Source organism: Nothoprocta perdicaria, unplaced genomic scaffold (genome assembly GCF_003342845.1).
Source record: "Nothoprocta perdicaria isolate Ctin4 unplaced genomic scaffold, notPer1 scaffold_17, whole genome shotgun sequence".
NCBI classification, from domain to species: domain Eukaryota; kingdom Metazoa; phylum Chordata; class Aves; order Tinamiformes; family Tinamidae; genus Nothoprocta; species Nothoprocta perdicaria.
Window position 1 is genome coordinate 5613038 of NW_020454871.1, and position 23937 is coordinate 5636974.

Genomic DNA, 23937 nt, shown 5'->3' on the forward strand with positions numbered 1-23937 from the left:
TCTTTTAATGCAGTGATGATGCATGGTTTATTTAGGGGTTGTTTATTTGTCCCCTTGGTCCCTTCCCCTCAGGTAGTAACCTATCAAAAGTCTTAGGAATGAGTTGTACAGCAGTAAATATCAGAATTTGTCACTCGAGATCACAAGCACTAACCTGCTGTGCAAATAAAAACACATTTCCTGTAAATATAGTCAAAATTGCAATGGAACGTTATTTTACACTATATAAATATTTACTCACTACTGTTATAGTGATTTGTTGGTATGCCTTATGCTGAGGGAACTGGTAAACTGGTAAAAGGATTTTTTTGTGTGTGTGTTTAAGGTACAGTTAAAATAGCAGTTAAGATGCCTTCTTATGGCCAGGATTGCATTTCTGTATCGGCTGCTTAAAAAACCACACATATATCCTTCAACGTGTGAGAATTTTTTCATCTGTTGAGGTGTTTTTGTAAATGACTGATATCCTGGAGTCGCAGGAGTCTATCGAGAGTTTCATGGAACTCAAAGAGCATGGTGGCAGATCTCTGAATTCAGTTAAATGGCACTGTAGGGTACACCCAGTTCCAGATTTTCTTTCTTGGAATGGGGGAAGGGGGAGGAATTACAGCACGTGTAGCTTGTTTAAGAGACATCTGGCACTACTGCTCTTTTTTTTTTTTCCCTCCTTCCCTTAAACCATGAAAAAACCCTCCACAGAAGGTGAAAGTAACTAGCTTACTAGAACAGCTTCTACTGCCTTGCTGAACTAGTAAGTGCTGAAATGATGGTCTTAAAAATATTCTCTAGATATTTAGCATTACTTAACTGAAATACTTGCTGTAAAATATGATCTTTGCATAATGTAGCCAGTAAATTTTAGCTCTAGGCCATAACTGCCTTTGAAGGAGAAGGGAATTCACTAGTTTTATTGTCATTTTGAACTTACTCAAGAACTAGTGTCTAAAATGGGTTTGGCTTTTTGACAGTCATTTTCCCCCCTCCAGTTTTAATTCAGGTGGCTTTAACAAGCTGTACATTTCCTGTTTTGAATAGCTGTGGAATGGATGTGCTGCTGTATCTCTGAGATGGCTATTGCAAAATATTTCAGAGACTTATGGAAAAGTGTTTTCAGTTGTTTGGGTATCTATTTCTTCACATTAAGTTTTAAAAGACAGACAAGCATGTTACAACTCTGCCAGTTGATGTAATTCATTACCTGCCATGAGTAAGCAGTTGCAGAGTTCGGAGAGCTTACTGATTTGAATAATGCCAATATTTTTGCAGTGTTTTTAGGCTTATTTTTTTAATGTATATTTTGACAGAACTCTGTTTAGGAGTAAGGAGAAAAAGGAGTAAGACTTGTTATTGCAATATTCTTTATGTGTATATATATGTATATATCCAATCTGATAATGACTTCATTAATGGATTATTAACATTTTTCATTGTGCATATATTCATTTCTCTGAATTGTGTTGGGGAAAAGCCATGCAGATCACAGTTGATGGTTTGTATAAAATTAGTATTCAGTGCCACAAATCTCTGAACAAATCAAGTGGGATTTTAGCTCAAATGCTATGAGGGAGAGCAGGAACAAATGTTGGGTATTAAAAATCTTTAGTTAAGACTGATGATGTACAGGGCACAGATGTTCTGAGGTTGGCAGAATTACAAGAATAACTTCGTAATCCAAAGATAAGATTTTTATCTATATTCTGGTTCAGAAGTGAAGATGTTTCAAAATAAGTGTTTTTTCAATATTTTTAATTTTTTATATTTAGTGTGATTTAGTTTGATCTTTGAAAGAGCTATAAACTACTTCAAAAGAGCTAAAACCAAAGACTTGCATACTGTTGGTTTAGATGCAGTGCTGATTTATTCCTTCTTTCTTAATCCTTTCCATACTAATAGTGTAGGTTTATTTGTGTCAGTTGTCTTCTGCGCTAGTAGACCTGCTGTTTGAGGTGGGGAGGCGGGGGTGGGGACTGGACAGCTGCTGTGGATTATTTACCTCTGTGTTTGTATAATGGCAGTTTGGGGAGCTTTGCTATAAATGAAGTTTTATGCTGCTGTTGCGCATCTCACTTTGACAATAGTTACCCCAATGAGAGCCTGGTGGAACTGGAGCCTGCATCACGCGGGCTGCAGAGGCTGCTATGTTCATGTGGGTGGTCCCCAGGGAATGGCAGAAGGTGATGCCTTCTCTCTGCTGTGGGGTTGCTGAGCTGTGATAAGGCCTGTTACTCAAAGGAGAAGCTGGGTGGTGAGAAGTAGGATGGACTGTAAAGAGAAGGGAGCATGGCAAGGGCACAGCAAATAGGAGAAAATTCAGAGCTTGTCTTCATAGATTTTGTGGCTACCTCTTGTGCAGTTCAGGGTTACTTGCTTGGTCCTCATTTTCTCCTTTTTTTTTTTTTTTTTTTTTTCTCCTTCTTTTCAGAAGGTGCGTTTGGATGTGCAAATAAATGTGAGGAGAAAAATACATGATGACTGTCTGTGGTGGTGAAAGCTTCTCTTGGTACCAAACTATAGAATGTATCATGCAGGAAAATTTAAGAAAGTTGAAGTGCTTGTATAAATAAATACACAGCAAATTAGACTCTGGCAGCCAGCCTTCTCACTTCAGAGCAAGGCCCGGAGGGACCAGCAAAAGTTGTACTGTTTGCTGTATGTGAGTCTTGATGGGTAAAAGACAACCAAATAGTCAATTGCAGATTAGGTTGTCTGTAGGTCAGATAAATCTGAGTTCCATACGGAAGAATTTCTCTACCTCCTTGCTCATTTCTCCTTCTTCTCTAGATGCAGTTAAACTGATTGTGTGCCCTGTGCTGCTTTTTTTCTTTATGCTGAACCTGGTCTCTTCAGTTTTCATCTGGAAGCAGTTCAGCCATTTTTATTTAGCATGAAGCTTCACCTAATAAACTGTGATGAATCTCAGCCGACAGAAAAGAGAACCAAACTGATTTTTGTTTCTCTCTTCGTGCCTCAGAATATTTGGAATTGCAGTGCTACACAACAGGCTCTTCAAAGGAATATCCAAAATTCGTTATGACCTGGGCTTACATGAGCTGACTCAGGGAGACATGCTTGAGAAGTTTCGCTTTCCACTCTTCACTAGTTCTGTTGTATAGAGTTTTCCCCTTATCTGAGCTATCTAATATTTGACTACTTGTCTTAGAGAAGCAGCTGACACTCTTGTAGTACACAGAATGTAGTCCCTCCTCCAGAGCGTATAATCGGAGGTGGTTGCTTTTAGAAAGGCCCAAGCAAAAATGTGGGCACAAAACCCTAGTGATCTGTCTGGATAGAATTTTTAAAGAGGAAAATCTATGTGGTAGGAGGGAAGCAGAGACTCCTACTAAGTGAGACAACTTTCAGGCTCACATTGATCAGTAGAAGAACAAAAAATAGAACTTGCCAGATGCAATATCTTGTCTGTTGGAAAAAAAACGGATTTCTGAGTGTACTGATGCATTTTATTATCATTTGCTGTCCATCTGAATGGTGCTAGTTTTGTTCTAGTTTTATCCCTTTTCATTTCTATGTAGCAGGTTACCTGGTTGGTGTGGAGGGAGTGTTTGCATCTAATCCATGTATCTTGCAAAATGCAAGATTTTGAAGCGTCAACATCAGCATGAGGAGAGGTATATTGCAGTTTATTCTGCAGTTTAGTTTGGGAATTTTGGGCAGTTGGGCAGCTGAGAGTTGTGCTTGCCTTGTATCCCACACTAGTACTGTAGTACTGTCTTTTTGGCCTTTTTAATAAGCTGTTTTTTTTAATTATTACTATTAACTCTGTTGTCATCTGAATTGGCTTTTTTTCTTCCTAAGAGTCTCGGTTTCCACACAGTCATGCTAAAACATCTGGAAGCCATCTCTTCCTTGGCAGGGAGAGATGTGACAGATAAACTGAGCTGTAACTTCTACTTTTGTTGCTCTACCTTCACATTTTATTTATTTATCTTGTATTAAAGAAAACACATCCAAAGCTGTTTAGATGCATGGGAATTTTTAAATAAGCTCAGGATGAATAAGGAGAGTATTGTTGGGCAGTATCCATTTAAATAAATACAGGTAGTTTTCCTACAGTAAGGATGATGATTCATTTTGCATAGTTTTGTGATACAGTAACATCTATATTGAAAATATAAGTAAATTAATAATTGTATAAATTCTCTATATGGTTTAAACTGTAATGTATTTGTATTACAAAATACTTCATTTATTGCACTGAGGTTGGTTATGACATTGATGGTACTTATAATGTAGCTGAAACATAGTAGCAAATTCTTTCCCTTCCCGAATGGTTTCTGCCCATCGTTAGTCAATAAAGCCTAAAATATATTTCTAAGGAGAGAGGGACTGTTTCATGGCTAAATTAAGGTTGATGGAGTTAGGGTGGTACAGAGGTCCTTACATGTTGTTCATTTTAAAATCTCCAGAGTTGCTGGGAAGCCTAAAATGTAATTTGGGATTTATCCTACCTTTTGAGATGTTTTTTAAACATTTTAGCTTTTTAATAAACCTGCTTAAGCTCATTAAGCTGTGACTGGCTGGTCTCTTTCTGAGGACTCACAGAGGCAGATAAGTCTGGAGTTCTGGTGATCACCAGCATAGGTAGACTTCTTTGACGAAGGCCAGTTTAAAGCGAACTCGTTCAAGCTAATACCAGCAAACTGGTAGTAGTCACTGTGCAATCTGTTGTATAATGTAGCAAGCCTCGTGAGGGGGATTGCTTTAGAGAAAGGGTTGGCCAAGACCAGGCAGATGCCTGATGACATGTGGTTGTGGAGCCTCCAGTCTCATGCTCCTCATGGGTGCTGAGGAGTTGCTGGCCTCAAGGATCCTGCCAGGTATCTGTGGGGAGCCAGCTACATAAGGTGGAGCCCAGTGGAGCTAGCACAGTGTATGGGCCTTACTGCTTTTTCTGAGAGACCAAAGAACCTGTTTGTTGCAACCCTTCCCATGGGTAACAGGACATAGCAATAACTATTTCAGGGACTCAATTTTGCCGTTTTTCTCTGTGGTAGGAGCAGTAGTCAGAAAGCTGGAGCCCTGATGTTAGTCATCCTCATTTTATCCCTTCTTCTGTCGCCACAGAGCTCTGCCCCTGCTGTTGAGCCCTGACATTGCAACTGAACCCATGGGACTGGAGCTTTGTCAAAGGTGTGGATTGAATTGTAACTAGTGGTTTATGTGGCTTTAGGATGAGCCAGTGCAGTTGGTTGATTTGGTGAAGTGGTAATCATTGAGAGAAAAAAACAAAGGAGAGGGGATGTGGAGAGGGAGGAGGTGAACTGAAAAGGGTGATTTCATTTTTCAGAACTTTTTTTTGTTGAGTCAGTTGAGTGGTAGAAGACAGAAGGAAGCAGAAACTTGCCTCTGTTTTTAAGGAGTGGAAGGGAGGACAAGCACTGTCTGAAGCGCCCACAGTTACAGTATTTCAGCTATGTCATAAAAGCCTGTTCTGAGATGGTTCTTTCCCATTTAATCAGTAAACTTGTTACATGAATCAAAGAGCAGAACATCATGAAAATTGAATAGAGAGAGAACATAAGTAGTACAGTGTGATGGCTCAATATCAGTGGCCACTGTCACATGCCTTTTTCATACTTTAAAGGATGAAGACAAAGTGGGACGTGTGGACAGAAGTACCAGAGGAGACCAGGAGAGCTGGAAATGTATTAAAAAAAAAAAAAAAAAAAAAAAAAGTGAGGGGAAAGGTTGAAATTTTTAAGACCTGTATAAATAAGGTCACTTAGGTTTTTTTATAGGCGTGTTAACTGTTCATTGACTTTGGCACCATGAGCTGCTGTTTATAAGCATGGAAGAATGCAGATGGATGATGTATGTCTGTTTGCAGGTGCTCTAGTAAAGGAATTGCAGGACTTGTTAAGCATATGGCACAAAAATAACAGCATGTCTGAAGTCTTTAATTGCATTACAGTTCAGTTTAGTCTCAATTACACTGTTGTAATGTGAGGGAAAAGTGCTGATATGGTTACAATAACATCATATTAAAATGCTATTGTTACATTAAATTCCATTTTATATTTTGTTTTTGTGTGTGTGTGTTTTACCTAAATCGCAGAATTGCTTTAAAATTTGATTGCAGTCGAAATACTGTGTTCTGCAATATTAGTAGAAATAACAGACTTTCAGACCTTTGGGGAATGTCATACACTTGCTCAAAATTTCACGTAAAAAATTACTGTATTACCCTACTCTAATATGAATGCAAATGTAATAGAAGAAGCATATTTATTACTTGGAAACTCCCTCTACAACCATATTTTATAAAACAGAAGTTTAGACATACTCTGTCTCTCTGAGAGAAGGCATGTAGGGCATGATACTGTTTATATCGGCTTTCTCCACTAAAACAGAAGAAAATATTTGAAATACTTCTGATCCGGGATTTACATTTTCTCCATGTAGTCTTTTAAATATTGTTTCTGCATAGTTGGTTCTGAAGCATCAGCACCTCATTCGCAGATAAATACTTTAACTGCAGCCATTATTTCTTGAGCTCAGTGAATCTGTTATCACAATTTTAGAAGTCCTAATCTTCAGAATTAAGGTGGTGTGTGGAAATGCATCGTGGGGCAGAGGAGGAATGGGAGAATGGGATGGATATACCTTAAAGCTCTTACCTGTCACTTTTTAAGAGACTCGATTTATTGTATTTATGCAAATAAATATATGAATGAAATGCAACTTTCTGGGACAAATCTCCTGCCTCTTCGTATATTTTGTGTGTGTATATACACACTGTATCTTAACCAAGTCTACTGGCTGAATAGTATTAATGTTTGTTTAAATTCCTTGTGCATATTACGAAATTGTCAAAGGATGGGTATCACTTAGCAACTATTAATTGTTTCTGTGTGAATTGTGCCGGTTTACTTTGAAAAATTACTTTTGCCTTAGTTCAACATCTGACTGACATAAATTTGAGTTAAAAGTATCACTGCACCTGTGGTGTACTTACTTGTTTTTGCAGGGGGATGTTCACCTTCTAAATAAATTTCTCAGTGAAGATGTGTTCTGGTTCTTGGTAGTGTTTTATACTTGGCATGCTTCCCCTCCATCCCCCCTCCCTTACCTCAATCAGTCAAAAATAGTTTAAATTGTTATAAAAGTTGGCAGTATTACATGAGTTGTGTGTCTTTGGATTCCTTTTATTTATTTAAATTCATTTGTATTTGGCTTAAAAAATGCATACTTTCATTGTATCTTTTTGTATGTCTTCTATTCATATATATTTTGAAACTCTGTTTCATTTTTTTTAGAAATCTATATTGAGAGTGGTCATGCTGTCACTGCCAGATGCATTTCTGTCCTTAAAAAAACTCAGCAAATCAAAAATTTATATGTATATTTTTCTAACCAAGTGACAGGATTTTTCTGGTCTCTATATAATTAACATACAAATCTGAAGGAAATAGTAGACAATATTGTTGCTTTTTTAACAATCTATTATGAAGTTTATTGCATAGAAATAACTAGGTCAACCTCTGGATGACCTGTCTTTTGGAGTTTCTTTAGTTAGCTTTAGGCTAGAGCTCCACCTTGTGATCTTTCAGCAGGATACATTTTCTTTTTAAAAGTTAATAATTTAATTATGATTTCACAAAGTTTGGAGACTGTTTTGGAAGTTTTTGCAGGCTTACAGAGAGATTTCAGTGTTTGCTTGGGAAATTTAAAGCTGGAATTATGTGAATGTACAGAAAAGGCAAAAATTGTGAAGAGGTGCTTTTTTCTGTGATACATCCATTTTAGTTTAGGTAGATTTAACAGCTATTAAAAAAAAGTGCTTATTAGAGCCCACAAATGGATAATTCAGATTTTGCTGTTTGGAATGATATCTACAAGTCTGTTTCTTTGTCATCTGTATTATAATAAACTTGCATTTATTATGAAAGTTTCTAATAGGATTTGTATGTGGACAATTTTCTTTTTTTCTCGGTAGCTTTCCATACCTGGCTCTTTGAATGAATCATCAAGTATGTGTATGTCAAGAACATGACTGACAGTCCGTTTGAATTTCCAAAAGACATTTGCTGAGATTAGGGACCATGACCAGTGGCAATCTTTTCCAATATTAAAACTAAAGAACATCAAATAAAATCAGGAAGTGATAAATCCAAAGCAAAGAATATGTTTCTTTACAGTATGCAAATAGGCTGTGGCAGTTCCTCTGTGGAATATTGTGAGTGATGAATATTTGGTTTGAAAAGTAAGTGAAAAAGTAATATTCATATGGGGAAGAACATTGATTAGAGGCTGTAGAATGCACAGACAGTCTGTTTGGGTTAAAAAATGCCCAAGTTATTTCTGTATGCTGGGAAGATATTTAGGGAAAATGTCACTATAAGAGTAAAGCAAATATCTTCCCTGGGCAGTTTCTGTTGGTCGTTTGCCATTATTGTTTCTATAGATTAGTGAATCACAATTTTAGATACCCTTTATATAAAATTGTTAAAATTGACCTTCATGGGAAGAATGTGAAAGGATTTCTGGTCACTGCCTGAATCTGATACAGGAAAACCCTTTTTCCTGTCTTGCGTCACGCATTCTTGGAGAGCGTTCATCTAACTCTGCTGTTTTCCATAACATCAATGTATTGTTTGCTACAGTACGTTACTCATAAAATCTCATGAATTCTGGCACTTAGATTTTAGCACTCATGAGGGTCAAGTATTTCCTTCCTTCAAGAAAAATGGTTCTTGAAACTAAAGTCTTAGAAGCTAAACTCAGCATCTAGTAAAATATGATATTTCTTTGTGTTTTGTATGATTATGGCCAAATAATAGTGTCTTTTCTTTTACTGTTTATTGCTTATCTTGAGGTGAATGGTCCTTACAGGAGATGTAAATTGATATCGGCTGCAGACAGCTGGTTTTTTTCAGGTGATTTGACTTACGTGATGCAGAGAACATCAACATGGATCTCAGTCATTTTCCCATCCTTTTTCCCAGTTTGTTATCAGTTTCTTTTCTTCAAAATGTTTCTGTGATGCAATGAAACTGTTTTTGGAAAACTGTTTTTCCAAAATTGGACACATAATAAATTTTATGTTTCTGTATGGAACTAAGAGTGCATCCTAATTCTTTCTGTGATGAACAACTGGTTAATCTTTGTGTTTTTGTGCCTTCAAGTTTTATGGAATATTTAATTTTATTAGTGTAAATGGGTAGTGAGCCGTAATACTGAATTTTCATATAAGATTTTTGATCATCAGTTTAGCAGTTGTTTTTGTCATTTTTACACTTATAGATGTGGAAACTAGAGCAAGCAAAATGATATGTTGATGGTCAGGTTGAACTTGATACTGAGCAATGTGGTTTACACTGAGACAGAATCATGAGCATAGATCAGAAAAGGACTTGCGTGACTTGGAGTTTTTTCATTTGGGTACCCTTGAGCAGGCAATAACCTGATGACCAAGACACTAAGATGCTTCTTGGCCTTGATAGGCTTGGAATAATCCAAAGTGTAGAGCTTTTCACCCCGTCACAAATGAGATTGAGAGTTTGAATGGCCTGATAGGGCCTTACCACCAAAGTAGAGCTCATGGCTTTACTCCTCCCTGCCCAGCTCATGGCTGCATAGTTATGCATGGCTTCCATGCATTGGCTGTGAATGCATGCTGCTGAACCAGTTCCACCTGATCATCTGGGAGAAGAAATCTCTTAAGATATTTTGCCCATTTTATTGGGACATTAAATTGGGTTGTCCTCTACGACAGAGTCTGCAAAGGTAAATGGTGGGGGAAAAGTTGTTAGCCTACCTGAGAATAATTACATACAAGTAGATAAAGAGGATATGAATGTCCTGTGTGTGCGCCTCTAGTTTCAGAGAAGGGAGGAAAGAGGTGGCAAAAATTGCTGCCATTCTCCAAGAACAACTATTTCAAGCCCTGATGCTCAATAACCTCTGTGTTCAGGATGGAGAGTATTTCAGTAATTGCAGGTCATCTTGAGATGTACCTGTCTATCCCTGACCTCGGCTGTTTCTGCTACTAATTCTCTCAACTCTGGCTTCTCTCTCTCTCTCTATTATTATATCCTGTGAGATATCTCTGACCTCAACAAATTGTGGAAGTTATAGGGGGCCCTTGCATTCGAAAGAAGTACTTGCAGGAAAAACCTGCTGGCTTTATCAACATGCTCAATTTATATGCAGTCTCTGAAGAGTAGAGCTACCAGATGTTAAGCAACCTGTGCTAAACATGTCAAAACTGAAACTTGCCTTCAAATACCTAATTACTCCAATGAGGTCTAAAATCACTACAGCTTCTAACTCTGGAGCTGCTTCTTGCTATTACATCTTTGAATTACCTAAACCTAATGTTTTCTTAATTTAACCATGTACATTTATCATGAGCCAGGCAATTGACTAGGCAGCTTATAACGTACATGGCTAGGTCCTATATTTGAAGCACTCAAATTAAATATTTTTCCATAAATGAAGGAAAATAAGTTGATAAATAAGAGGCAATAGTATAAATAATACGAAAAGCTAGGCATTGCATTGTGTTTTGCTTTCATGAAAAGAACTTTTTGGTTGTCTCTTTTTAATAAAATAAGGATAGTCATTCCTTCCGTGATATTAGTTGGGTGCCATGTCAGCTGCTTTAAGTACTAAAACAGTTGCAAGCCTAGTTTATCAAGTCTGGAAAGAGTCTCCTTACAAAGAGTTGTAAAACAGGTGGTTGGGTTCCATTAACTTGTCAAAGAACTTATATTTTTGCAGAAAATGCTGTGAAAGTTTACAAATCGGAAGAGCAAATGTGGTATACACAATGTACTTGAATTTAACTTCAAATCTGTGGTAATTTGTTGTGATTAACCAGAATATGCTTGTGTTGGGGGTGCTCTTGGGCAGTGCAGGATGTTATAAATTGATTCAGACTTTTAATAAATTCTAATTATAATTTTTTAAATTACTTTTTAACCTGTAGTATACTTGCAAAGCATTTATGAAAGCCTATTCAGAAAGTGTTTTCTGTCTTTTCTAATGTTTGTTGGGATGCTTTGTGGTAAGATCATGGAAGGAGTTAAATATATAAAAATCTTTATTTAAAAAGGAAGACGTGTAGCTGGAAACAGATGGTGATGTGATCTAACGTTTTCTAGGTTGCTAAACCTTTCTATATCCTTGTCTTCCTCCTTCACGTGAGGGGAAAAAAAAATAAATGCATCTAACTTTATTTTTTAATAGGAATTGTCCATCAGAAAGAAAGAAAAGCAAGTAAGCTTGTACTTCAGACCGGTTTTTGAATATCTTTCTAATACATTGGTGTTCCAGAAGATGATAAAGAAATGATAGCAGCTCCAGAAATACCAACTGATTTTACTCTCCTTCAGTAAGTGCTTTGAGGATTTGCTGATTAGATTTTTAAATGTACTGATATTTTTAGTGCTCATATTTATGCAGTGTGTGTTGGTTTTTGTTTGTTTTTCTGGAGAAAGCAAAATGAGGAAATGGAGTGTTATTGGGGTGGGTTTTTTCTTTTTTTTTTTTTTTTTTTTTTTTTCCAAAGGGTTGATAGATATTAGAATTGTCTCAGTATTCATTGCGAATTTAAACAGACATTTCAAAAGTGCTTTTTTTTTATTATTTGTATTTTTTTATTTTCAAATCGTTTTCAAGCTATGGTAATGTAGAAATAATCGCAACAGGATTATATATATGTATATATGTGTTTTCCTCTTGTATACCTCCTTTTTTGTGAATAAGTTTCTTTATGAGCAATACAAAAAGAATTCAGTTTCCTTCATCAAGCTCTTTTCATAGAGATCAAGTCATTGAAGTGCAACCTATAATAACCAAGGCAGTCACCTCATATTCCTGGCACTCCAGTGGCAAAAGATTTTGCTACTGCCAGTCTTAACTTGCCTCAGGTATCAGTCCCCAAGTATTTGTGGTGTCACTTCATAGACTATTAGTGATCCTTGCAGTTTCTAAGAATCTGTGTCCAGTTTGCCAAAATATAAAATAAGGACCGGATGATATTTTGAACAGAGAAGCAAAACAATTAGTAGAGGTAGACTTAACTAAAAGAAGCTCCCACCTTTTTATTGTTAGTAGACATGAATCTTTGAATTTTTTCTTCCATAATTCACTTCAAGTCCAAAAGTATTTTTCAATTGTAACTTCAAGTGAAAACATGGCAAGTCTACAGATCCTTAATTGAGAATGTTAAGACATTAGCTGACAGTTAATGAGGCTATTAATAATTTGGCAAATAAAAAGTATGAAATTGCTTTGAAAATAATAGTAGAAAAAATAATGAATCCCAGAGAAAAATCATGTCTGAATTAGATCTGTTTAAATGTAAAGTCTTAGACTTTGCTGCTTCTCACATTCTGTGTGCAGAAGAAGGAAAACCAATAAACGGACAGCTAAAATAATATTAGAAAATTATTGCAACTGATGTCTGCATAGAGACATTGTATCCATTATCTTTTGCTTTCTGTGTTCTTTAGGAAGATTTTAACAGTCACTTTTAAATATGTGTGTTGGGATAGGGAGTTTATTGAAGGTATTATGATACTTTGGTATTATCAAGAAAATTTATGATCAAATGTATAAATGGTTTCTGTCTCTTTCTTTGCAGGGAGTCTGAAACACACTTCTCTTCTGATACAGACTTTGAGGATATAGAAGGAAAAAACCAAAAACAAGGCAAAGGAAAAGTATGTTGAGCTTACAGGGTCACTGAAACACTGTTATGAACTGAGAAACTGAGCACTTGTTTTGAAGCTGAATGAGCTAGAAATGGTTTTTTAAAATGCAAATGTTCTGTGAAGAATTCTTCTAGTTTTATTGAACTACTCATCCTAAGTATCTGCCAGATACTTTATAAGTAATTGAAAGACGTGAAGCAAAAAGTTGCTAATCCTCTCTTCATTTGTTCTATTCTGTACTTACACTTGCTACTAAAATATTTACTTTTTGTTTGCTTTTAGTAATTCTGGCTCTCTTTTTGCTTTAAAAGTGGTTGCAGAAGAATAATTGCATGAGAAGTTTTCAAGTTAGGTAGTGATGAAGTGTCTGTGCTGCTGGACCAGGAGGTGTGCTTAGTGCCTCCCACCAGCTAGCACTCTGAGAGATTGGAGTGCAGGTTAGCAGCACCTTGCTGTTATGAGGGAATGATCAGATTTCAAATTACAATTTCAGTTTTGCTTGTGATTAAGCTTTTTTGCATTCTGAGTCCTTGGTTCAAGTATCTCTTTTCTTATTTGATTTCCCCCTTATTACTCTTTTGCTTTCACCCTACTTGTACTTAAAAGTTTAATGTTACAGAGGTTAAAGTTACAGAGAAGATGATGTCTCCTCTAAATTACTATAGCTATTTTATATAACTAAATTGCTATAGTTATTTTAAATAAAATCTGTATAGTCTATTTCACAATTGAAACAAGAGAAAAATCTTTTTGTCATAAAATTCCACTAATTGTGTTAGGTGTTTGCTGAAAGATTTTAGATGAGAACCTGATGAAATGAAATTGATGAATCCCATTAGTCTTTGTGCCAAATTGGAATTGGCCGTTACTGTCAACTTCGGATTTTAAATTAGGTTGCCTAAAACAAAAAATCTTTGTATATACTTGTCACTCAAGAATAATAATTTTTTAAATTACTATATGATAAAATAATAAACCTTCTTCTGTGTTGTGTGATTGCAGACCTGTAAAAAGGGCAAAAAAGGACCAGCAGAAAAGGGGAAAAGTGGAAACGGAGGAGGAAAACCTGGTGGTCCAAATCGGATGAATGGCCATCACCAACAGAATGGTGTGGAAAACATGATGCTGTTTGAGGTAGTTAAAATGGGCAAGAGTGCTATGCAGGTAAGTCTTCAAACATTTAAATGTAGACATCTAAATAAGGCATTTAAATATAGCAGTACCATCTTTCTGTAAGTATGATTTAATAAAATCAAGCTGATGGTGACTGAACTCCAGTCACTAGTAGTTCCAGCTTAAGATTTAAAAAAAAAAAAAAAAAAAAAGCCAAACAAAGGCAAAAAAGCCCTGTTTCTGAATGGATAATATTTGAACTGATTTTTCGTTTTGAAATGCCAGACTTGAAAGAAAGCTTAGTTTACACTGTAACTTCCAAATCAGGCTTTTTTGTTTGTTTAATGTGACCGTAGCTGAATAGGAATGGGGTTTATGCCTATGCTTGTCAAAAATATTTGACAATAAGTCTTTGGTATTAGACGCTCCCAGAGTGTGTGTCTGTGTGTGTGTGTATGTGTGTGTGTGTGTATATACATATATATATATATATATATATATATATATATATATATTTTTTTTTTTCCTGATAAGAAGTATCTATTTTCTGAAAAGAAGTATCTATTTTCCTCTTCAGTAAAAATCACTAGCTGCAGCTGAAGGTCTGTGCTGTGCATACATACATATATATATATATATATATATATGTACACACACACATATATGTGTGTGTGTGTGTATACATATGAGTGTGTGTGTATATGTGTGTATATATATACACATATATGTTGACTAGTTTGACTAAGCCTCCTGTGCATTGCTGCACTGGAATTGTCTCAAATTTTGATTAGGAGATTTTAACCTATCAGAAATACCTGGATTAGGAACTTTCTCCTTTTAGAAATCAGACTGAAGTTGGTCCGCTTGACAAGTGAAGATAATTAGACATTTTTATATGGAAAATGCCGTTAAATGCTTGCATGACTGTGTAAACCCTCCAGTGAAGGGAGGGTTAAAATGTAAGCTTGTCAGCCATGAAGTTTTCCTGCTGACTCACTCATGTGACTCCTCAGCAGCCTAGCAGAAGGGCTATCTTTGGGATTGAAGATCCCGGGTTTACAGCTTCTCTGATACATATGCAGGAAGTGGGGTCTGTGTGCAGTCCTCTCGAGATTTGCAGGCTCATGGGAACTGGGGATATGGAAGCCTGAATTCCTTGGCAGAAGTTAATCCAAACTTTTTAAAAAAGAAAACAGAACAAGCTCTTACTTATTTGCACAGGAAAAGTATGATACTTCTGTCTTTTGTTTTGTTCTGTGATGTGTGTGTGTGTGTGTTTGAACATTGTATAGAATGGGATATAATAACTTTTCTGGTTGTTGTTCTGTGTACTACATTTTCAACCATTTATAAGAGATTTTATTTTTATGATGTTTTTACTTTATTCAATGATAACAGCCAGAATCTTTTTGCTCTGGGTAGTTTTATGAAAGTTGCGGGGCAGAGGCAGGGAGTAAACACTGCCCAGGAGAAAGTCTCTCAGTTCAAATTACTAATATTAAATCGGAGAGTTGAGACCTCCAGCCAGCTCCAGTTCAGCAGTTGCTGTAGAAGCTTTATTCTGTGACCATGAACTTGCTTGGTTACCTAAAAAGACTTCAATAATTAAAAAGAAAAAAAAAATCCATAGATTTCTGTTCTGTTCTATTACTTCTCTTTTGAGTTTGTATTCCCTGCCAAAAAGAAATTACTCATCCATCAAGACAAATTTTTAAGTAAACATAAATTTCAAGCAACTTCTGCTGCAGTGCTTGTGCTTTTTTTTAATTCTTAAAAAAAAATTAATCTTTATTAAAAAAAAAAAAAAAAAGCCTAAATGAGATACTTGCTCTCCCTGTCCTAATAATATTCCAATCCTAGGCAGTGGCCTTTTTCATTGCCTCGTACAAGACATTCCGATTTTCTTTCCCTAGTCAGATCAGTAGCATTTTTTTAAGTTCGGCTACTGGGAAAACTAAGGAGGTTTTGACTTTGGTGTTTATTATTTTTTTAATTCCTCCTGTCTTGCTGGCTAAAGTTATATGTCATTCTGTGACCAATTTTATTCTAAGGAAAAGAGATTTAGTTCCAGTGCTTTCACAGCACTCATGTTCAGAAAGAATAAACTGAGAAGAATAGAAGTAGGACTCGTGGTAGGCCGCAGAATCTAATTGTTCGGAATTATTCTGTAGACTTACTTAGAATAAACCTGAATTGGTAGGGCAAGATGTCAATATATTGAACACTCAAAACTACTCTCAAGTATTTATGTTAACATTTTAGTTGTACTCATGTGCATTTTTATATGACCTTCCTGTATTGCTGTTTACCTGTGGATGAATTTAAAAGTGATTACATGTAAACTTTTTTCCTCAGATATTATCATGGGTTTTCTGTTAATTTGCTTCCCTTTAAAGTTTGAGAAAAGAGCTCTTGTACCTGTTCTGTTAGTCAGTATGCTTGATATAGTTAACGCTTAAGCAATTAATCTCCATATAGCATAGTACAATGCAGCTCATTCTGTTCCTGCCAGTGTGTAAGGAGCACACTAGCAAGAGACATCGGTGGGACAAGTTCTGAAGATCATAGGTGGTTGTAGCTGTTGGATTTGAGCATCTCACTGGTATCTTTAGAGAAGCATCACTGGTTTAGAAACCAAACATGCTTCCTGAGCTGCTGCTGTTACAGCCCCACGTTGTGCCAGGGAAGGTTCAGGTTAGACGTCATGAAGAATTTTACACAGAAAGAGTGATGAAGCATTGAGCAGGCTGGGTGTCAAAGGGTTTATGGTTGGACATGATCTAGAAGATCTCTTCTAACCATAATGACTTTATGATTCTATAAGTCTTGCTGAGTTTTTACAATCTCTCTCAGAAAATATTTGATTGTCAAGTTTGTGCTTGTATATTTAAAGAGAGAAATTAGTTCTTTTCTTGAAAACTGATTCTGTGATGGTAAGGAATTATTCTAAACCTTTATTCTGAATCTATCAGAAAATCATTCCATCTATTTCTGGAGGAATCAAAAATCACTCTTAATGGAAAATAGTCAAATAAACTTGATTCTTTTCAACTTAATCTAAAAATTACCTTTATGTGTTCCTTTTCAGTCTGTAGTGGATGACTGGATAGAGTCATACAAACATGACAGAGATATAGCACTTCTTGATCTCATAAACTTCTTTATTCAGTGTTCAGGCTGCAAAGGTAAGATTTTTTTTTTTCTTGAAGCATTTGGGACCTGTACTCCATTTAGGCAATTTTATAGCATGTTTCTCTTCTTACTTCCATGCAACATATGGTGTAGAAGTACTCCATTTGTGGGGCTAGTAGTCTGCTTTAAGTTCATACAGTGTTTTGAGGTAGGGGGAGTGGGTGGCTTTAGAAATGTTGTTGAATTATTTCACAAAATGAAGATGACACAATACTGTTGCATAATACTTCCCACATCTTCCTCAGTTGCTATAATTAATTCAGAAAGCCATCTCAATATTAATAGTTTGTTTAAATTACTTAATCTTGGAATACTAGTTTGGATATAGCACCCACGTATCAATGAGCATTCTAAAATTGTATCATAGCCTTTTTAGAGATACGTGATTTAAAAGCAATTTCAATCAGCTTTGTAGTAGCCTGTCTGCAAGAAGAGTGTATTCCAGTATTTTATTCTCTATTTTGTGAGGACTCTGGCTTTCTTATCTTGATTCCACATTCCCCGCCCTTCCTTACCTTCTTTTGAAGAGAAGAAGGTAACTTTGCTATACCACTGCATTTGGTAGACTTTTAAGTGGGATTGAGTGTGAGTTGGTCTTCTGAAATGTTTCTTCATCCTGATAAACTTTTAATGTGCATAAATCTCCAGAAGGCTAACAGCATTCCTTTATAGAAGCTCTCCATGCTTTCAAGAACAGTGACTCTGCTAATTGTTACAGGGAGGGGGGTGGAAAAACTACAGAATCTTTTTCTGCCTTTTGAGATAATCCTTGCATGTATGCTGCAGTAAACTTCAGGAAGTCTGTCCTGACCTTTTCTACCATGTAATGATTTGAGTTAATGGAAGATAGAAATTCCTGGAAAGCACTGAGTATATCACAGCGTAGAAGACAACAGAATAGCAACAAAACAGTTTATTAATTATTGTCTTACGGAGCAATTTGGGATCTTGGCTCCTGAAAGGTCATTTCGTAGCAGGCAGCCTCTCAGATGATGTAGAGGTTTGTCTAGCACAGATATCTTTGACATATAAAAATGAATGAGTGTGGGGTTTTAGGTTTGTGTGTGTGTGTGTGTACAATATGCACATGTACATACATGCTAAAATACACATGTGCATACATAACTAAATATACCAAAAATATTAGTGCTAAGAAGGTGTTGTATACAGATGCTAAAGTGATTAATGGGTAACTTCTTAAAATACATTTGTAACCTGTAGACTACCTGAATACTGTCCATTTTTTACATTGTAGCAAGAGACATGTTATCTGTAACCTATATCTTCCATATTTAAAGTGTTAATAATCTAATGTTTAAAATGTAGGAGTTGTTACAGCAGAGATGTTTCGACATATGCAGAATTCTGAAATAATCCGAAAAATGACTGAAGAGTTTGATGAGGTAAATTAATATGCTAACAGTGTATTGATACTGCTTTTTAACTTTCCCTGTCCTCACCTTACTGAATGTTGCTACGGATCTATTTCAAAGATAGGATTGCCTGTAGGAATGACCAGATTTTCAGGAATGAAAATCTTAAACTCATTTGACACTAGCTTTCAGACGGGAGAATAGAAAAACTCTATATGTAATGGTTTTATACAGCAGCATGACAAAAAAAAAAAAAAAAAAAAAAAAAAATCCACAGTGTGAAACCCCTAATACTGAGGGAATACTGAGGTATGTATCCCCTTTGTTGCATATGTGAAGCTCTAAAATTTTTAACTTTCAAAATCATTAAGTTGATATGTTCATTAATCCACAAATCCTGGGGATTTCAGTTGTATTAATCTCAAACAGAAGACTCCGCTTTACCTTTTGTGAGACTTTCTGACCTTTTTCCTTCTAAATTGCCCGTTTGTTTTCTGTCTCCGTGAATCTTGATGTACATGAGATGCTTTTTAGAAATTTTTTTACTGGCTTCCATGTGCTTTGCATTCCAAGGAACACAAATGACGTATATACCTTCCCCCCTGCCCCCTCCCCCCCACACACAAAATAAAAACTGAGGAGCATCACTGCTTCTTCAAGAGAAGGAAAAGCAGTGTGCTCTGAAATGTAAAAAACTTTGTTTGAGACTATTTATTCAGTTCTTTGATCACTTTCTTCTAACAGAAATCTAATGAATAACTGCACCCTTAAGATTTCTAATCTCTTTTCATGCATGCTGCCTTCATTTTTAAGTTGTAATGTTGTTTAGCCCCTTAAAGTAGAGAGTCACAGAAGTACTATTAAAAATTAAAGTTGATTTTTTTTCCTGACCTTTTGTAAGGACTCCCAAAATAAAAGATGAAGACATGTTCCGTATTTTGAAAGTGTTATAGTAGGTTGTCTTATACTGGCAGGAGTTTTCAGTCTGATGAAGGAGCATCTCTCTATACGTATTATCACAATTCTAAATTAAATGTTCCTGAATGTATCAGAAACACTATATCCAAAAACAGATAGGTTGTATAAACAGGTTGTATAAAAGGTTTATTTTGAGGTTTATTTTGAGGGCGTGTAGGATAGAGAGAGGAAGCTTAGAATGTTAATTCAGTACATAAAGGTTTGTGTGATTTGTATTGGACAACGTACTGAGAGTTTTCTCTGCAAATAAGAAACCTGAGGAGGAAAGTAGATGTGTTTCTGTGTAGTAAGGTTCATCAGATGTATCACTTATGCCATCAAAAACTTGGACTTTTAAGTTGTACCTGTCTCTCTTGATCTTTATTAATTTTTTTAATTGGAAATGATTCCTGTTTGCGTCCCATTTTGTTTTTTAATAGGATAGTGGAGATTATCCATTAACTATGGCTGGTCCCCAGTGGAAGAAGTTCAAATCCAGTTTTTGTGAGTTCATTGGAGTACTTGTCCGACAGTGTCAATATAGCATCATATATGATGAATATATGATGGATACGGTCATCTCACTACTTACGGGACTGTCAGACTCCCAAGTCCGAGCGTTTCGGCACACTAGCACACTGGCAGGTAAGTGATTTTGTTCTGCATGCTGTTTCCCTTTAACACTTGTGCATTTCACAGGAAGAAACTGTTCTGGTTAAACCTTTTGGCATTAAATATTCAGTTCACAGAACTTGATTGATTTGCAGCCAACTTCAGCTGTAAATGTCTGGTCACTAGTTCTGTTTCACTGTCAGTCTTGAGTATGTGTTGTAACAGCACACTGCAGGCTGTAGCTGTCAGACTGTCCATGACATTTTCTGTAGAAGGTAAAACATGTAATTTCAAGAGAATCTACTAATGCTTCTCTGTCATCGATTCAGTTATAGTACCCCTAAGACCAATGTAAGTTTTAGTTATTTAAAATCAATTTTACCTTCCTTTCTTGAGATGTGCCTCAGTAACAGTTGCACATATTGCCCTGTAGCAAGTTTCATTCTATGAGATGAAATATATTTAATAATAGTCTGTTTGCCTTGGTTTGCATCACTAGCTTTCTTGATTCTGTTTACACAGGGTCATTACTCATGTGTTACATATAAAATTACAGCTTGTATTCTTGATGTATGAATTTTATTTTGGATAGAGACAACCAACAAAGTCCTGTATCCATCTTTACTGCTATTTGCATATATGTATTTATAATCCTGAAATCCCTAAATATCGTGCAGTGTCACAATATTTTGATACTTCTACATGTCTTTATGCCTTATTCATCCACTTGATGCTTTATGCTAGTGACACTTGAACTTTAAGAGCATTACTTGTATGTTCTCCCTCTGGCCACTTCGTGTTGTTTTACAGAGGGTCATAAGAAAAGCAGATAGACTTCTGGCCACCTTCCGTTCTGTGCAATAGGCGTATTTGTCTATATGCCTTTTAGAAGGGGGATGGATTCAGGAATGAAAGCATATCTACAAGAACAAAAACCTCAAAACATCTAACCATAACCTGAAGTTTTGTCAGTGCCCTGGCCAATGCACCTTCTCTGCTTCTGCCTGTCAAGCCAGCTGTCTCCCATTAAAACTAGACAGAGGAGACAAATTTGGCACAAACTAGTAGTGTAGCTTGTCTAAAATATTTCCTTCTTAAGGGAAAATCCTCTTCTGCTGTGCTTCAGGTTGAATGCTTAGTTATATTATTCTGCTTAACTAATTTTAATAACAGGTTCCTTGTAATGTTTTTTTTGAGTAGGTAGTTTTATGTATCAACCTTATTCTGGGAAAGCGTATGCAGCTCTGCACGACAGTAATGCTTATGATACTACAATTTAACAAAAGGACTAGAATAAAATATGTTCTTTATCTGTTAACTGGTGTAGAAAGTCTGCATTTTGGATAAAATAATAGTATTTGGTCCTCAAATCCTAAGCCTGATGTATCTTTAAATTTCACGGAATATATTCTACAGTGGTGTCGAATGCCTGAAAACTATGAATGGAGGATTTTGCTATGTTTGCTTATTAGCTTTCTTTCATTAGATAATTTTACTAATAATTTTTTTGTTTTGTAGCAATGAAATTGATGACTGCTTTAGTGAATGTGGCATTAAATCTTAGCATTAACATGGACAATACACAACGGCAATATGAAGCAGAACGAAATAAAATAATTGGGAAGCGAGCAAATGATAGACTGGAACTCTTACTACAGAAAAGAAAGGAGGTTAGTGTAATTGTGCAGCCTTATGGTGTGCTTTACCTGCTGGAGGTGTACCTATTAGCCCTTCTGTTTCATTCTTTGAGTTGTACACTTAGTGTTTGAAATACTGACTTTGAAAGATGATTCTGAAGTTTTATTTATAAAGAGGAAAAATGTGGAACTTCAGATGCTAACTTCATAGTACAGTTGACAAGAGAGACATGCTAAATTAATATGAGTAGTGTTTTAAAATGAACACAGATATGTAACATTGCCGTCCACTGGTACTTGTAGCCTGTAGAGAAGAGCCCCATTATGTCAGTGCAAAACAGTGCCTTTATGATGTCATACCAATTTCAGGAGAGTTTTTTTAATATAATCACGATTTTCTCAAATTCTGTTCCTTTGCGCTTCCTTCTTCAATTTCAGCCTTTTTTTTTTTTTTCTCCCTTATCTAATGAAGTGATAGGTGAGGAGGAAAGATGTATTTAAAACAGTATGTGAATCAAATTTTAATGCTTGTGCAGACATTAAAAAAGTACTTTCATGTATTGTCTATTTAGTTATAAGTTAGCTAGGATATAGAACAGTCTGTTATAAACCTTAAAGCAATTTGGTTTTCTGAAAATATATATACCTAAAAACATTACAGCTATTGCAGAAATTAGCTTAAGAGTTGCTATTTAGAAATTTAATTTGAATTCTTTTTCCTTATAAATAACTGTATCAGAGGCTTGATGAAACCAAAAATATCTGTCATAGTTGAAGAAGAGTTTTCCAGTGATCAAAACTAACAATATTGATGCACTGTGGTAGACAAATTCCTTAACGTATTCTACTGTGCAACTGATCTGTGAATATTAATCAAGATCAAGAAAGGATTTAGTGACCCTACCCTACCTGTTAGCTTAGTTTACTTTGCCTAACACCAACAGTATTTGATCTGATTGTAAAAGTGCTGTTCAGTTTTTAATGTTCTTTGTTCATTCTTTCAGCTTCAGGAAAATCAGGATGAAATAGAAAACATGATGAATGCAATATTTAAAGGTGTTTTTGTGCATAGATATCGGTAAGGCATTCTTTTCTACTTCTTATCTACTTTCTACTTCTATGCTACTTCACTTTTCTGTGAAGTAGCCTATAGATGCATTATTTTAGAAGCTTATAATAAGTTGTTTCTAATTATCAGTTTGCTTGATTTTGTTTTTCCCTCTACACGTCTCCCAATAGAGATGCAATTGCTGAAATAAGAGCTATCTGCATTGAAGAGATTGGAATATGGATGAAGATGTATAGTGATGCCTTTCTCAATGACAGCTATTTAAAGTATGTAGGATGGACTATGCACGATAAGGTAAGCTGCCTTCAGAAGAAACAGAACCATCAGGCTTAAGCCAACATACTTAGTCTTCAGTTTTACCACACTAGGTTCTGTTCTGTTAAAAAGCAGTTACTCATAAGAATAATTGCTTTGTTGTTCAGAAATAACTGATTTTTATATATAGATTTATATGCTTTTAGGGAATAAATTAAAAATTTTAAGGAAATAGCTTTTCCTCTTTTTTGTTTTCTTCCTTTCATTTTGCTGATGCAGACCTCTGTTCTGCAACGCTAGACTACTTAAATTTAGTGCATTTTGCATGGAATAAGTCACATGTTCCAACTCTCTTTGTGTTTTGTAAAGGTAAGAAAGTTTTTAGCCTCCTCAGCTAACTGTAAAACCTCTGTATAAGAAGTGCTGTTCAGTACTGGCCAGCATCATACACCGTTAATTACCAGCTAGAGATCATCCTCTGGTAGGAGCGATCAGCAGGTGTAGTTCATAAATGGCTGTTTGATCCACTGTAGAGTTAGTTCATCAGCTCTTGCATTGAAGACTTTAAGCTGTTGACTTTGCAGTGAAGGAAATGGGGAACGATGACACATGTTCATTGGTTTGGCCTGACAGAACCCTAACCTCTGGCAGTGTGGTGATAAGAAATTGTGCGGGGGTGGTGATAGTCACTTGTCCTAGATGTTTGCAAAGTGTATCAGAAGCTACACCTTAAAATATGTTCTCCAATAAAGTAGAACTTGTGTTTCCGGAAAAAATACTTGTCTTAGTACCTACTTCATAATTTTCGTGTAACAGAAGACTTCCATTAATGATATAGATGTTGCTAGTTTTAGTTGGGGTGAAAGGAAGTGCATAGTTTCCTGCTTAGAAATGTCTGGAGCATTTAAAATATATCCTGAGAGAATGAAAAAGGTGCATATTGACTTGCATAGGAACTAATAGCAGTGAGACTTTTTTTTCCTTCCTTGGCTTATTGTGTATGACCCAGGACATGTTCTCATGGCATTAAAATTATTATTGATAGCATAACT

At 35.8% G+C, this 23937-nt stretch overlaps 1 protein-coding gene across 3 annotated transcripts in view; it reads left to right on the top strand.

The window, feature by feature from the left end:
* Window positions 1-11241: 11241 nt before the first annotated feature.
* STAG2 (stromal antigen 2) overlaps window positions 11242-23937 on the top strand; it is a 32708-nt gene continuing 20012 nt past the window's right edge. For all 3 annotated transcript variants that reach the window (XM_026036005.1, XM_026036007.1, XM_026036006.1), the window contains exons 1-9: window positions 11242-11353; window positions 12608-12686; window positions 13680-13841; window positions 16879-16975; window positions 18309-18385; window positions 19753-19957; window positions 21443-21594; window positions 22566-22639; window positions 22801-22924. In XM_026036005.1, the coding sequence (XP_025891790.1) occupies window positions 11310-11353; window positions 12608-12686; window positions 13680-13841; window positions 16879-16975; window positions 18309-18385; window positions 19753-19957; window positions 21443-21594; window positions 22566-22639; window positions 22801-22924 (1014 nt within the window). In that variant the 5' untranslated portion in view covers window positions 11242-11309. The remainder of the gene's footprint in view (window positions 11354-12607; window positions 12687-13679; window positions 13842-16878; window positions 16976-18308; window positions 18386-19752; window positions 19958-21442; window positions 21595-22565; window positions 22640-22800; window positions 22925-23937) is intronic.